Here is a 14644-nt window from a genome sequence, read left to right on the forward strand (position 1 = left end):
CAAGAGCTCTTCAGGTTTTCCTATCGAGGAACCATCTTCCGTAGTAAGGTGTATAAACGGAGCTGCAGAGGAAACAGTACGTGTTTCGAATCAAGCAATGGTTACTCTTTCTTTATAAAGCGCATCTTTGAGGTTACTTATGAGAGGTCGGAACACAATGGTGATGTAATTTTGCTTTCCGGCAAAATTGTCCCTGAAGAATCGGAAGTTGTATTGCCGCCTCACATTACAGAGTGTTTTTTTTTCTCGACAGTGCTCGCTTGTTGCCGTGAATATTCTTGACTTGTCTAAGCCTTGTATTTTCTTGTCTTTTTGTGGTGAGGAAACCTTCCTCTGCAAAATTCTAAATATTTTTGGGCGAGAGTAGCCTGCATCTGATGTGGACTGTTATCAGAAACTGCATGCAAATACAAGAACGAATAGACAAGAAAAGATAAACACGCCGCCCAGTGTAAACTGCATTGTCTTTAGTTGGTATGTTTCCCGGAGTTTTTGAAAACGAGCTATTTACACCAACTAGCCCACCAGAAAAGATTGCTGGGCGTGGGCGTGGGGACAGCGTCGTCATGCGGCTGCTTCACGGAATGCGTTTCTTCATGCAGATAACGGCAATGCTTCATCTCAGCGCGGGACCTTTGGCACCGGCTGATGCCATTCCGGCTACGCCTGTGACTGTCGACGTTCAAGTTGGCAGCGTGGAAATTGGAGAACTCTGGCAACCCTGCTACACTATGGCTCCATCGTACAAGTCCTGCGCATCGTCCACGACATCACCTTTCCATCTGGATAAAAACAGGCTGCAGTGGCCTGCGCCTTTCAGTGGGCGTGGGGACAGCGTCGTCATGCGGCTGCTTCACGGAATGCGTTTCTTCATGCAGATAACGGCAATGCTTCATCTCAGCGCGGGACCTATGGCACCGGCTGATGTCATTCCGGCTACGCCTGTGACTGTCGACGTTCAAGTTGGCAGCGTAGAAATTGGAGAACTCTGGCAACCCTGCTACACTATGGCTCCATCGTACAAGTCCTGCGCATCGTCCACGACATCACCTTTCCATCTGGATAAAAACAGGCTGCAGTGGCCTGCGCCTTTCAGTGGGCGTGGGGACAGCGTCGTCATGCGGCTGCTTCACGGAATGCGTTTCTTCATGCAGATAACGGCAATGCTTCATCTCAGCGCGGGACCTTTGGCACCGGCTGATGCCATTCCGGCTACGCCTGTGACTGTCGACGTTCAAGTTGGCAGCGTGGAAATTGGAGAACTCTGGCAACCCTGCTACACTATGGCTCCATCGTACAAGTCCTGCGCATCGTCCACGACATCACCTTTCCATCTGGATAAAAACAGGCTGCAGTGGCCTGCGCCTTTCAGTGGGCGTGGGGACAGCGTCGTCATGCGGCTGCTTCACGGAATGCGTTTCTTCATGCAGATAACGGCAATGCTTCATCTCAGCGCGGGACCTATGGCACCGGCTGATGTCATTCCGGCTACGCCTGTGACTGTCGACGTTCAAGTTGGCAGCGTAGAAATTGGAGAACTCTGGCAACCCTGCTACACTATGGCTCCATCGTACAAGTCCTGCGCATCGTCCACGACATCACCTTTCCATCTGGATAAAAACAGGCTGCAGTGGCCTGCGCCTTTCAGTGGGCGTGGGGACAGCGTCGTCATGCGGCTGCTTCACGGAATGCGTTTCTTCATGCAGGTTGGTAATAAGGAATCCATGTTTGCTAAGAAATCGAGCAATATGTGCCTGCTTCTGTTCCCACGCCCGGGAGTGCTGCTGATTTTGCTCGCCCAGTGCTTCGATGTTTCTCGTCAACTACTTTTGGTGTCGGGGGATGTTGAGCTTAATCCTGGCCCCGGGGCGGGCTCTGGCGCTGCTACGCGGTCCAAAGACAGCGCTGTTGATATTTCTCTGCAGAAACAACTTAACGACATGTTGACTCTGTCAGAAGGCGTTAATTCAAGGACTGCTAAAATGGAGTTAGAGCAGTCACACTTAATAGCCTATATAAGTGAACTGAAACTGAATCAGGAATCTATGATTAGAAACATTGCCGATATTGACGCGAGGTTGTCGACAGTCGAATCTAAATCATCCGCCAGCGATTCGGCGCATGGGGAATTGCGGATTTTGCGTGAGCTAACCGATCAGCTTGTCAATGAACATAACAAGTTACGTCTTGGACAGGCTGAGCTGGAAGACCGGCAGCGCAGGGATAATCTTCCGTTCTTCGGCGTACCCGACAGTTTGTCCGCAACGTGGGATGAAACGGAAGAAAAATTATTGAACCTTGTTTCAGGCTGCTTTGATCCTGTTCTTACGAATGACATGTTTGAACGAACACACAGGATTGGTGTGTTCTCGGATAAAGAGTGTCGTCCGATTGTTGTGAAGTTCCGGTCTTTCAAAACAAAACAACAAATCCTAGTGCAGTCTACCAAACTTATAAATAAAAAGGTCACTGTAAGTGAAGAGTATTCTTTGCAGACACGTGTCGCTCGAAAGAAGCTTGTGCAGTTCGCAAAGGACGCTGACTTTAAGTATAAGCTGAGGTATACCAAACTGCAATGTAACAACAAATGCTACGCCTTTGACCCTATTCGCGATAGCATTTTCGAGCTAACTGGCCCACCGGGATCTTTAGTGGCCCCTTATCGCACTGCTTCTGCTTCTGGCTCGCCTCACGCTTCGCCAAAGAGATACGGGAGGGGCAGTGGACGGGCGACTGGAGATCAGGCAGCGCTTTCAATTCTTTTCACAAACATCAGAAGCATAATACCAGAGCGGGAAGATCTAAGCTCTGTCATCGACTCATGTGATGCCGATGTTGTATTGCTGACCGAAACGTGGCTCTCTGCAAAGATAGAGAGCAAGGAACTGTTCGATTGCAAGAAGCGCTACAATGTTTATCGTTCTGATAGAGGTCACAGAAGTGGAGGAGGTGTTTTAATAGCCATCGCCGATAATATTGTGTCTTCGCCCATTAGTCTTTCTAACACCTTAGAGTTGGTTTGGGTTGAACTTCATGTTCATTTCAGGAAACTGATTCTGGGCATATGCTACCGTTCCCCGTCTTCGTGTGCAACTTTCGTTGAAGATTTGCATGATGCTCTTAACATAATCTCAGTACGTTTTCCGGGTGCGGCAATCCTTCTTGCTGGTGACTTCAATTATACCAGCATCGTGTGGGCTAATACATCGCCGTATCCTCGCCCTTTTTCTACCGAATGCAATAACTTTTTGCGAACCTGTTTGGATTTCAACCTTTCGCAGCTAGTTACTAAGCCAACTCGAGTCACGCCATCATGTTCGTGTATTATACCTTGTGTTAACCAACGCGCCAGATCTTATCCCTTCAATCTCGTACTTACCTGGTCTTAGTGATCACTCCTTGCTTCATTTCGATGTAAAAATTAAAATTCCTAATCACCGGAGCATTTTCAAGTCTATTAGAGATTACAAACGGGCGGACTATGATGCCATTAATCGTGAATTAGCTCTTTTCTTAAACAGTTATTTACCAGAATTTTCACAGCGTTCTGTCCATACTAATTGGGAATTGTTTAGAGACACTGTTGAACGTCTCACTAATACATTTGTGCCACTAAGACTTTTGCGGTGTAATAGCCAATCACCGTGGTTCAATAACATTTTAAAAAGGCTATCCAATAAGAAAAAACGTTTGTTTCGCTCGGCCAAATCATCGAATTCGCAACAACGATGGGACGGTTACCTTTCTGCGGCCGCTGAGTACAAATTAGCTCTGAAAAATGCTAAGGACTCCTTCTTTAACAGTACTTTGCCTGCTCTGCTGATTAATAACCCTAGACAGTTTTGGAACACTGTGAACCAGAAAGATAGTTCGTCAATACTACTTACATCTTCTGACGGCGTTGCATATTCACCTAATGAATGCGCTAGTGTTCTTAATAGTGTTTTTGTTGCTGCTTTTTCTGGCAATGTTTGCCTTACCAATCAGGAGTGTCCGGTCTTGGATGCTTTTCCCATGGATCCAATTCTTTTTGACACAACTGGCATCCTGAGAGTAATTGAGAACCTTAAGATTTCTTCCTCCTGTGGCGTCGATAACATTAATTCGAAATTTCTGGTTAATACAAAGATGTACAGTTCAATGATCCTTACCAAACTTTTTGACCAGTCTCTGGAAACAGGCTGTATTCCCAATGACTGGAAGGTTGGGAGGGTGATTCCGCTGCACAAGTCTGGCGATAAACATTGCCCTGATAACTTTCGCCCTGTGTCGCTCACCAGCATTCCATGTAAAATCATGGAACATGTCATCTACTCTCATCTTGCTACCTTTTAAAAATCCAATTGCTTTTTTCAGTAATGCCCAACACGGCTTCCGTAAATCATTTTCATGCGAAACGCAACTCATATGCTTCACAAATGACTTGCATAGCATTCTAGATCGCGGGTCCCGTGCTGATTCTATATTTATGGATTTTTCTAAAGCATTTGACAAGGTTTCACATGAGCTTCTTTTTCTTAAACTAAACAGCCTTAACATCGATTCCACATTACTTGCATGGTTGTATTGCTTTCTTTCAAACCGAAGTCAGTTCGTAACAGCAAATAACGTCAATTCAGATTCCTCGCCTGTTGGCTCTGGTGTGCCTCAGGGGTCCGTTCTTGGGCCCCTCCTCTTTCTCATTTATATAAACGACTTACCCACTACTATATCGTCTTCCGTTTGTCTTTTTGCCGATGACTCTGTTATTTACCGCGAAATTAATGACGATAATGATGCATCTGTTCTTCAGTCAGATATTAACAAGGTACTGGATTGGTGTAACCTGTGGAATATGAAGCTAAACATTACTAAATGGAAGCATTTGCCCATTTCTCGTCTGTCTACTACACACTCTACCTACTACATTAATGGCATCACTCTTGAAACTGTGTCGTCTTATAAATATCTGGGTGTTCATGTCTCTTCTAACCTGTCTTGGAAACCTCATGTTGACTACATTATAAATAACACTAACCGCATCCTTGGATACCTTCGCAGAAATTTTTCATGTGCACCGAGTTCATTAAAGGGAGACTGAGGCGGTTTTCAAATCTGCTACCCTACTAGGCTTTTGAAGTATACTCATTGTTGACCATGTCTGTGAAGTTATTTTTTCAATTGTTGCAAAAGCACCGGCGCAATCACAGATTGAAATCACGCCGTTCAAATCTCCCGCGTCCCTAGAGAGCGCAGGAGAGGGAAACAGCGGAGAGGAGAACCGCCTCCTTGTCGGCCCGTGTGACGTCATTATGAGGAGTCAGAGACTCTCCCTAGTCGCCGGACTGTGCTTTCAGTGCGCGTTGTTCCTCGTGTTGGCTGCGCTGTGGACGTACTCACAAAGTGTTCCAGCCAAGTTTTGAGCACCCGACCCCGTGCAGGCGATCGAACATGAGGTACTGCTGTGCATTCGGGTGTACGAGCACCTACGGCCGCGACGATGTCGTCTTCCACACTTTCCCGAAAGATCAAAAGCTCGCAGCGCAGTGGGTCGTGGCTGTGAAGAGGAAGAATTTCAAGCCGACCAAAGCAAGCGTACTTTGCTCGAAGCACTTTCGTGACAACGACTACGCGCAGAGCTTGTCCCTAATGCGATCGCTAGGGATTTCTGTCAGAGGGGCAAGGCTGAACCATGACGCGGTTCCTTCAGTATTTTCGCACAAAAAAAGCATGTCGCCACCGCCAAGAAGTGCATTTGCTAAAAGAAGGAAACAAGAGGTGAGTGCTTCTACTTCCGATTTTAAATTCATTACTTCGCGGAAATTCAGGTCTCATTTTTGTGTGGAGCGTGGCATGAAGCGTTGACTGTGATTCGCCCACGTGGAGAGCGATCCCGCGATGGTAGGGCACAGCTGCATGCGCCGCGCGCGGCTGTACTGGCGAGTTTCCTTTTCTTGCGCAAGGGGATATGCTATAGAGACCCCTGTGCTAAACGTTAATTAATCAACGAAACACCGCTGGTGATTCTTCGCGTGCAGACGGGACAGGCAATTGAAGAAAGCCCACTGATGTGCCTGACATGCTCGGGAAGCCCCTGCGGAGCAGTGGCACTGCCAGGTTGGCCAGGTCTTGGGGCGCGCTGAGCGAGGTTTGGTCCGACGCGTCGAAGCAAACAAATGTCGAAGCTGTTCACATGCGGCGTCGTGATTTCCCACCCGTTGCTGCTTCGCCTTGAATCATTAGCTACGCAATCGGAAACGGAAATACTCGACAGAGCCTGGGCGAGTTGAAGCTTGGCTTTGAAACACAGGTGCGCGGCGTCGGACTTATTCTGGCAGCGGCGGGACGCAGAACGGACTAGAAGTTAATAGAGACATTTAGAATAGGGTGAAGCTGCCGATTAGGGTCACAGGGGAATAGCGAGGAGCCACAGCGCAGGCGCAGGACAATAGCACCACTCTGGTAACTGCCCTGCGAATGCGCACTGGCGCCTCGCTATTCCCCTATGACCCTAACCGCTAGCTTCACACTTTTTTAAATCTGTCCAATTCCGATGTGGTTATGCAAATGCGATAAGTCGGCAGGCGTCATGCTATTCTTACGAGGTAAACATCCATTTCGATGATCACCTAACAGCCGAGAACGACATCATATACGCGGCTTTCTTGCTTTCATAGAAAAATTTTCAGTGAAGAGCAATTCAGTGGTCCAGTACACTTTTTATCCTTTCAGGTCCTTGCAGAACTGCTTGGAGAAGGATCAAGCGTGCAAACACTTGATCCAAAATTGGGCAGTTCCTCTGATAACTCAACAAGTAATGACGCTACATTCAGTCTGAACATTTAGTTATGCATGGATCTCGTGTGCATCAAATCATGTCTCAGCCTCTGTTGCAGATGTCACAACAGAAGCTGCAGCAGATCTCTGTGCAATGCCACAAGAAAACTGTGCAATGCAACTAAGTATCCTCGCTCTTACTGGTAATGACCAATCTTGACCAAGCAGAGTAATACAAGGCATTACATGATAACCTGCTCATTATTTCAGATGCAGCACAGGATGTGCCGCCGGAGGTCAAACTGACAGAGTCTTGTGAGGGGGGAAGACACAAGTCTGTCCAAGCAACAGTGTGGCCATCAACACAAAGCAAAGCTGTACAGGCATGTGTGAAAAGAAGCACAGCATCACGCCACTCTCAGACAAAACCGCATACTGTATCTATTGGTATGTGCCTCCACAATCAGCATACATTTTCGATTCATGCATTTGTATAATATTGATGGGGAAGGGGGCAAAGCGCTATAGAGGTTTTCAATTGTACAAAAATTTCCGCATATTCTACATTGAATCCAGTGGTAACAACTACTAAATGCAGGTGCACATGTCGCATGACTTTTAGGCATTCAGGTTGGTAGTCCCATGATAGACGCAGCTACTCAAACGACCACGCCAATCCAGAGCGAGGCGATTGAAAATGAGAACACCACAGAAGACGAAGGTGGAGATGAGAACTACGATGATGAGGACTACAGCCCATGTGAAGAATTTGAAGAGAAGTATGTGATTTGTAAATAGTATGATAAACACCTGTTTACCCTTCTTTTACTCTGGTGCCATAAACATTCACTCCTAATTTTTTTCATGCGAGGTAGCGTGTTTAGGCCGTCCAGTGCAATTGAAAATTTGCCCATTCTCTTCCAGGCAGGGATGTGTTGGAAACTCCACAGATGACTCCGGCAACAAAATTTTTTTGGTACAGGAGAAGTACCTTTGGAAACTTTTCCAGCTGTGCACAGAATGCCTCGCTCCTCGGGCAGTCAGATTTGAGTGTGAAGGCACACTTCTAAAAGTCTATGGGGAGTGCGCATCGGGCCACTTGTTGTACTGGTGTAATCAGGACATCAAAAAACAGCAGCCGATGCTCAACGTGCAGCTTTGCGCAGCAGTTCTCTTCTCTGGAAGCAATCCAACAGCTACACTGAGAATGCTGGCTTCAATTGGTGTACCAGTTGTGAGCAACAGGACGTTTTTTACAATCCAGCGTTCATATCTGTGGCCTGCAATTGACAGGGTAAGGAGTCATGAAGAAGTTTCCAGCTTTTTTTGCATGATCAAGGTTCAATGCACACTGATTTTTTTTTTCAGGTTTGGAAAGAAGAGCAGAAAAGTCTGCTCCAAGAGCTGCAAGGCCAACAGGTGAACCTTGCTGGAGATGGACGATCTGATTCGCCAGGATTTAGTGCCAAATATGGCACGTATACTCTGATGGACGTTGAACGCCACAAAGTCTTGCATTTTGAAGTCGTGCAGGTGCGTTTCCACTGTGCTACAGCAACATTCTGTAAATGTTTATAGCTCACTAATGCTGCCAAATGAACTAACGAAACACTTAAATATGGTGACTTCTTTCTACAGCACATGCATTGCCATGGGTTTATCCTTGAATCCCCATCAGCATAGCACTACCATTGTTAGAAATACAAAGATGTATTCTCGTAAAAATACTTAAACACCTGGGAAGGAGAGACCTCAACACATGCAGTCTTTTTTTTAACTGATAGACACGCAGCGCATCAAACTCAATATCCTTTGCCATTATCATTCCACAGTCCAATGATGCTGGCGGCAGCTGTCGCATGGAGTTGGAAGGCCTGAAACAAGGCCTTGCTTTTCTGGAGAGTGCGAACATCAAAGTAGCAGTGCTGGTGACTGACCGTCATACACAGATCAAGTGCTTTCTCCGCAACAACAAAGCTGCAATCACCCACGAGTTTGACGTGTGGCACATGGCAAAAGGTATCTAGCAGCTGCTGCTTTACAGTGGCTGATAAAATGTTATTTTTAGCGTATTTATGGAATATATTACATTAGTTCTATTTTTTCTAATATGCATTTTAGGTATCACCAAGAAGCTGCACACAGCTGCAAAACAAAATAGCTGCAAGGAACTTGCACCCTGGATCAAGTCTGTGTGCAACCATCTGTATTGGGCGGCAGCATCCAGCGAAGGCAAAGCACAACTCATTGTGCCTAAATGGTTGTCACTTCTCAACCACATAAGGGACATCCACACACACGACCAGGCATTGTTCCCCATGTGCTTGCATGGTGACATCGAACCAAAGCAGTGGCTCAGAGAAGGTATATTATTACATTTTGTAATGAAAATATGTGAAAGGCCCTAGCAAAGCATAATAAGGCACATCTAACTATGATATATAAAGTAATAATTTCCAATAAGAGAGGGTTTCAGGTAGGGAGACACAATCTCTAGAGTACTATTCACTGTATGTTTACAGAAGGTAATCACTGACCTCAAATGAGAAGAACTGGCGATAAGAGTTAATGCAATTTGGTGATGACGTTGCCTTGCTAAAGAACTCGAAACTCCAGAAGAGTGGCGGATCGGGCTAGCTGGTGCACGTTTGTCATTTTTCGAAAGTGCTAAAACAACATGGACAAAAAGGAACAGACGGGGATGAGTGCTTGTCCATGTCTGTTCCTTCTTTGTCCGTTTTGTTTTAGCGCTTTCGAAAAATGATTTCTGAACAAACTGCAAAGCATGATCGATGACCTTGACGGGCAAAGCAGAACAGTGGGTCTAAAAACTTTATGCAGAGAACTTAAGCAATGTCCAAGTCTCTGAAGCGAGCAGTGGTTTGTGATAGGCAGTGAAACTTTAAAAGCGCGAAGGGAAGAGATCTTATTAGTGTGTAATGACCGCACATCCAGACCATGAGAGTGAAAGAAATAGGATAATAAGAATAAGGAGCAGTGCATTTGGCAGGTATGCTGAAATCATGAATGGTAATTTACCAGTATCCCTCAAGAGCAAATTGTACAAAAGCTGTATCTTACCAGTACTCACTATTATGGTGCAGAAACAAAATTAGCAAAAAAGGTTGAACTTAGATTGAGTACAATGCTGCAAGCTGTGGAAAGTGAAAAGTGCAACGTTACGATATGAACCAGTTAATGACATCCTAGCAGAAATCAAGAGGAAATGGCAGGGAATGGAATGGAGGGCTGGACAACCTATCGTTGTCGAGTGTAATAGACGGGATTCCAAAATTTTGAGCAACCTGTGCGGTGCAGCAGGATTTACATGAAAAGCTTCATGAGCTAGTTAAATAATGGCTGTTTAAATTTCTTCCATACCATTTATTACAGTGCACCTCAAATGCCAATGTTTATTAAAACTATCGAAACTTATAAGTGGCTCATTACTGAACAGAAGTTTATTTACAGGTGCACTGAAATATTTTTTAACTGGTTGATGCAGGAGCATACAGCAAGCCGCACGCTTAGAGCTATACAAAGAGATGATAATAGCCGTTTCCTTTTAGAATCAGAAGCTTTCCAGAAGCTAGAAGACATTGCAAAGTCTAAGGCCCTTCTGCAAGACATGCCACGGCTATCCACCAGACATCAAACATATGGATTAGAGGCTTTTCATAGCCTTCTAGTCCATTTTACACCGAAGACCTACCATTATTCGTATTCAGGAATGAGGGCCAGGTAAGCTGTTGTCTTCTATACTCTATTTTCACAGTGAGAAACCATCGATATGACAAAACAATTGTGTTAAACAAAACAAATGGTAAACGCATCTATAGAAAAGTGAAAGGCATGTAGGCACGTGCCAGAACTATATGAAAAGGTGCCCATCTTAAATTACACTTACTGAAATTGTCAATAGCTGCATCATTTCTTACGTCGTCTAAACAGAAATTAAAAACAGAGTCGAGCGAATCGGAAGGGATTTTACGTGCCGACACTTTGTGAGCATTTAGTTTTGGCTGTGTTTACCATACAAGAACTGCATTTTCATTTTCAATTTGCCCAGCAACTGAGGCGATGCATTGTTCTGTTCGCTCTTCAAAAGTAGTTCTTTGCTTCTTCAGTATTTTCATCATGCGTGCTCATGGTGCTTTTAAGCACTAATTGCTAACATGGTGCTGTGCTTAACATCCATCAGTGACCTTCTTTTGTTGCATGATCTTTACGGTTGGACTTTTTATATATGTTACACGTTTACACGTTTTCACACGGTCCTGTGCAACTTTTTCAGGACCCAACTTGCTGCACTTCATTACAATGAAAACAGTGGACGTGGTCAGGCACGCACAAAGGATGGCACACTTCGATGGTGCGTGCGTTACCCAAAGGCAGCAGATGGTGACCCAACAGCTTGTCCAGTAAAGGAGCCACCCACTCATGGTAAGCTTGCACCACCTAGTTTATTTGGTCATGAAGAAAGTGAATATTGCACAATCTACAAAATGAAATGCTCACACAGGCTACGTCAAATGCCTCCTCGACAAGGTTGTGGCCATGGCTGAGAGCACGCAGCCCCAGGAAAGGAAAACTGCCCCAGAATCTCGCCCACCACTCAGCAGCAGTTTTCCAAAGGTCCCAAAGGAGAAGCTGGTCGAGAAAAGAAAGTCAAGATTCAATAGGCAATGATCAGCCTCTCATGATCTGCAGAGAAAATGCTGGTAAGTAGTATGGGGGTTTACCACATGTCCCAAATCTGAACGTGGGTTGAGCAGCCAAAGCCCTTGATAGCCATTGTGACAGGTAGAAATGTACAGCAAAGGATGTGATGACATGCACCGTGTAGTTTAATTAGGGAGTACTAGTTACTAAAATGTTTAGTTTGTAAAAAAAATGAAAAACAGATATCACTAAACACAAGAAGGCAGAGTAGGCGAAATCATGCAGCCACTAAAAAGTACGTATACCACTTTGCACTATATGCTGGGGATTGCATAGATTACAAGGAAAAAGAATGCAACCTTGACAACCACTTTAAGGCCTCTATTCTTTCCTTCGTGGCATTTTTTTGCTCCCTTAGCTGTTTTTCTTTTATTGTTTTATTGCCGTTGTTCATTTAGATTCTGTTGCATTTTTTTTTTGAAAAAGGGGGGTCTGTTCTTGCATTCTTTTCAACTCAGTATGGTTACTAACCCGCTTCTCTCCTACCTGTAGGTGACAGCCTCCATGGCTAGACAAGAGCTGTTTGAAGACTAAGCGCGCCACCTTCCCACCCTCCTCACTCCACTCCCCACCGTAACCCCAGTCCATCCTCCTTAGAGTGAAGGGCCTATATAACCCCTGCCAATGATGACCGCACTTGACCTGACAAAGACAAGTCCTCTTGTTGGAACGCTGGTCGCTGGACTGAGGCTCTCTCTTCACTTTATTTTTTAAGATTTCAATCTGCTGTACTTCATATCTGCCATTATGAAAGAGGAACCAATGCACTACTGCCACATATTTAGCAGCCATTGCTGTCTTCCAAAAAATATTAGTAGCGACAGACTGTGGTGAACACACCATAAACTATAAGACAGTATCTGCATGATCCTAAAAGCTTTATCCTTCTGCATTTCTCGACAATTTGTAGGTTAGCATAAATAGACTTGAAGTCCAACGGTCTCACCGAACGGTTTAACCGGACATTTGTTGACATGCTCACCATGTATATCAGTCCTGACCATTCCAACTGGGACCTTGTCCTTCCTTTCGTCACCTACGCATATAATACTGCCGTCCAGTCCACCACCAGATATTCTCCATTCTTCTTTTCTTTTATTACTATTTCAAATGGAGTGAAATTGTAATTTCATTCCCATGCTCCTCATTCTGTAGCATGGTCTCTACCGCCCACTTGATTCACATTCTTACTGGCGAGATGTATGCTGACTTGCAGAAGCTTCGCAAATAAATTCCTTTTTTGAAAGCATCTGTGTGTTTTTATCTCTGGTTTTGCCAACCATGAATGAAAATTTATTTCATGAATGTTCTAGGCATTTGCACAAACTCTGGAAGGAGGTAAAAATAACTGCAAATTAGAGGAATGACTTGTGTGCTTAGCTATTTAGGCTTTATAATGTGTACTTACCTCAGCAAGTATAAGGGTGCTTGAATCCTGTATAACTGCCATCAGCAGAAGGATATTTTTTTCTTACAGCACTGAGCACGCAGCTCGGCAGGATTTCTCTCTTGTGCCTGCCCAGTCTTTTCCACACAAGGTAGACAAATTGTCGATATGCAGCATACCTCATCCTCCTAAAATAAAGAATGCATGTCAATAAAACTGACCCAGCTACCACATGTGCTCCTCACTTGTTCACAGAGCCCCTGTCGTTTCTTGATGCCCTGGATTCCTGCCGTGCCAGTGCAACTTCAAGGACTGCTTTGTTGAGGCATACATCTTTGAATTTTTTTGTTGTTGTGATGCACCGCGCCCGCTTCTGCTTTCCAGTAATTTCGGGGACCTCTTGACAACATAGGCAGTCTTCTTTTTCAGTCATTACTGCGCAGTGTTTGCAGGAACACCTGAAGAGGAAGGTAAAACGCTTCGGTAATGCTTCAGTGCCAAGCCTGTAGGCAAGAAGTCTAAAATCGTACTATGCATTAGTAAAGTTTGCCGGTGGTTTTCAAAACTGAATGCACCGCTTGAAAGCACCTCGATGAATGCGACTTGCAGGCGAAGCGATTTAGTGAGAAACGAAGAACTTTTATACAGGCTATTTACAAATGGGTACAAGAGTCAGTATACGGCCAAAACTGCCCGCGGCCGACTTAGTCTATCGCCTGCACAGAGGCGAGGGACACCGCGTCCCAACAGTCGAACTGGCGCGCCTTGCACCAGCTCTCAAGCGGTCGCTGCCTCCGCGCTCGGCCAGACCGAGCGCCTGCCTGCTAGGAGTAGCTAGAGACAACCTGCCACGAGCGCAGCCCCCTTCGCCGGTCCACCCTCAAGATGTCCGCGCCCCTTTTCACGCGTAAAAATAAATTGCTAACTGCAGCTCGTCAGTTTGAACGAGTCGGAAAGCTCAAAACTGATGTCAACGTCTTTCCCTTATACCAGAATTCCTCCCCAGGCGGCTGCACCGTCCCTCGCCCAGGGGACGGGCCCAAGGTCGAGGCCGGCAGAGAGCCCCGCCGTCTGGGGTGGCGAGGGAAGCCGCAAGCGCGAACGGGGAGATAGACCTAAGTGCATGGAAGCTCAAACTGGTCCTCCCCTTCTAACGACGTGCAGCAAAGCAAAATAAAACAGGACGCGCAGCATAGGTCACTGCCCCGTCGCGGAGTGTTCGCAACAGATGTGCCAAAAAGATGCGCCAGCGCGCCGAAACCTACAGCATTACTCTGAAGATATGAAAAACAAACGTGCACATGCTGAATAATTTGCGTATACTGGAAGAATGCATGTTAAAAACGGACTGTCGCACGCCGATCAGGCTATCGTACAGCACGCGCAAATACTGCGGTAGCAGCCTGTTCCTTGAATTTATTTGTCGATAAATTGCATTTACAACCGGGATAATGTGTTCTGCCAGCGCGCTCAAACACTGACCGTGTTCTATACCTACACTACAGCTGCGTATTCCTCGCGACCAAATGCAATAAAGAAATGCCGCACTGAGCCACTCGCGCTGTAGGGCCTCGTCAGCAGCAACGCCGCATCAACAAACAGCATCTATATGCGCGGGAACCGATTAGCAATCGAGATACTTACCAGTTCACATTTCCCACGCGTAAAAATGCCTCGTCGCTTTCGCTGGCGGCCAACGACGAACTGTCGCTCGACGGGGGCGCAGTAGAACTCCCTTGCGGGGATGCGTCAGGCTCAAAAAGGTAAGGAGAAGTACCG

General features: G+C 45.8%; 2 protein-coding genes and 1 long non-coding RNA gene across 5 annotated transcripts in view; 2 read left to right on the top strand and 1 right to left on the bottom strand.

Moving 5' to 3' along the window:
• Positions 1-5216, top strand: part of LOC144094208 (uncharacterized) — a 59836-nt gene extending 54620 nt beyond the window's left edge. Inside the window, exon 4 of the mRNA XM_077628135.1 lies at positions 603-5216. Coding sequence (XP_077484261.1) covers positions 603-3389 — 2787 coding nt within the window. The 3' untranslated portion in view covers positions 3390-5216. The remainder of the gene's footprint in view (positions 1-602) is intronic.
• Positions 1591-12787, top strand: LOC144094209 (uncharacterized). Of its 3 annotated transcripts, XM_077628137.1 has the most exons (13): positions 1591-1706; positions 5227-6793; positions 6876-6959; positions 7027-7203; positions 7379-7535; positions 7681-8050; positions 8125-8289; positions 8589-8775; positions 8878-9120; positions 10326-10497; positions 11051-11199; positions 11279-11477; positions 11971-12787. In XM_077628137.1, exons 3-12 carry the CDS (start codon positions 6911-6913, stop codon positions 11443-11445), a joined length of 1836 nt encoding a protein of 611 aa, XP_077484263.1. In that variant the 5' UTR covers positions 1591-1706; positions 5227-6793; positions 6876-6910; the 3' UTR covers positions 11446-11477; positions 11971-12787. The 3 variants fall into 3 exon arrangements, with proteins under 3 accessions (XP_077484263.1, XP_077484264.1, XP_077484265.1); XM_077628138.1 differs by lacking the exons at positions 1591-1706; positions 5227-6793; positions 7379-7535 and having other exon boundaries at positions 6839-6959; XM_077628139.1 differs by lacking the exons at positions 1591-1706; positions 5227-6793; positions 6876-6959; positions 7379-7535 and having other exon boundaries at positions 6969-7203.
• A 156-nt stretch (positions 12788-12943) lies between these two features.
• Positions 12944-14644, bottom strand: LOC144094211 (uncharacterized). Its single transcript, XR_013306482.1, has 3 exons — positions 14510-14644; positions 13111-13323; positions 12944-13053 (listed from the first exon to the last, which is right to left on the bottom strand). It is a non-coding gene; the product is annotated as an uncharacterized LOC144094211 (long non-coding RNA).

The sequence above is a fragment of the Amblyomma americanum genome, chromosome 6, assembly GCF_052857255.1.
Source record: "Amblyomma americanum isolate KBUSLIRL-KWMA chromosome 6, ASM5285725v1, whole genome shotgun sequence".
Lineage (NCBI taxonomy): Eukaryota > Metazoa > Arthropoda > Arachnida > Ixodida > Ixodidae > Amblyomma > Amblyomma americanum.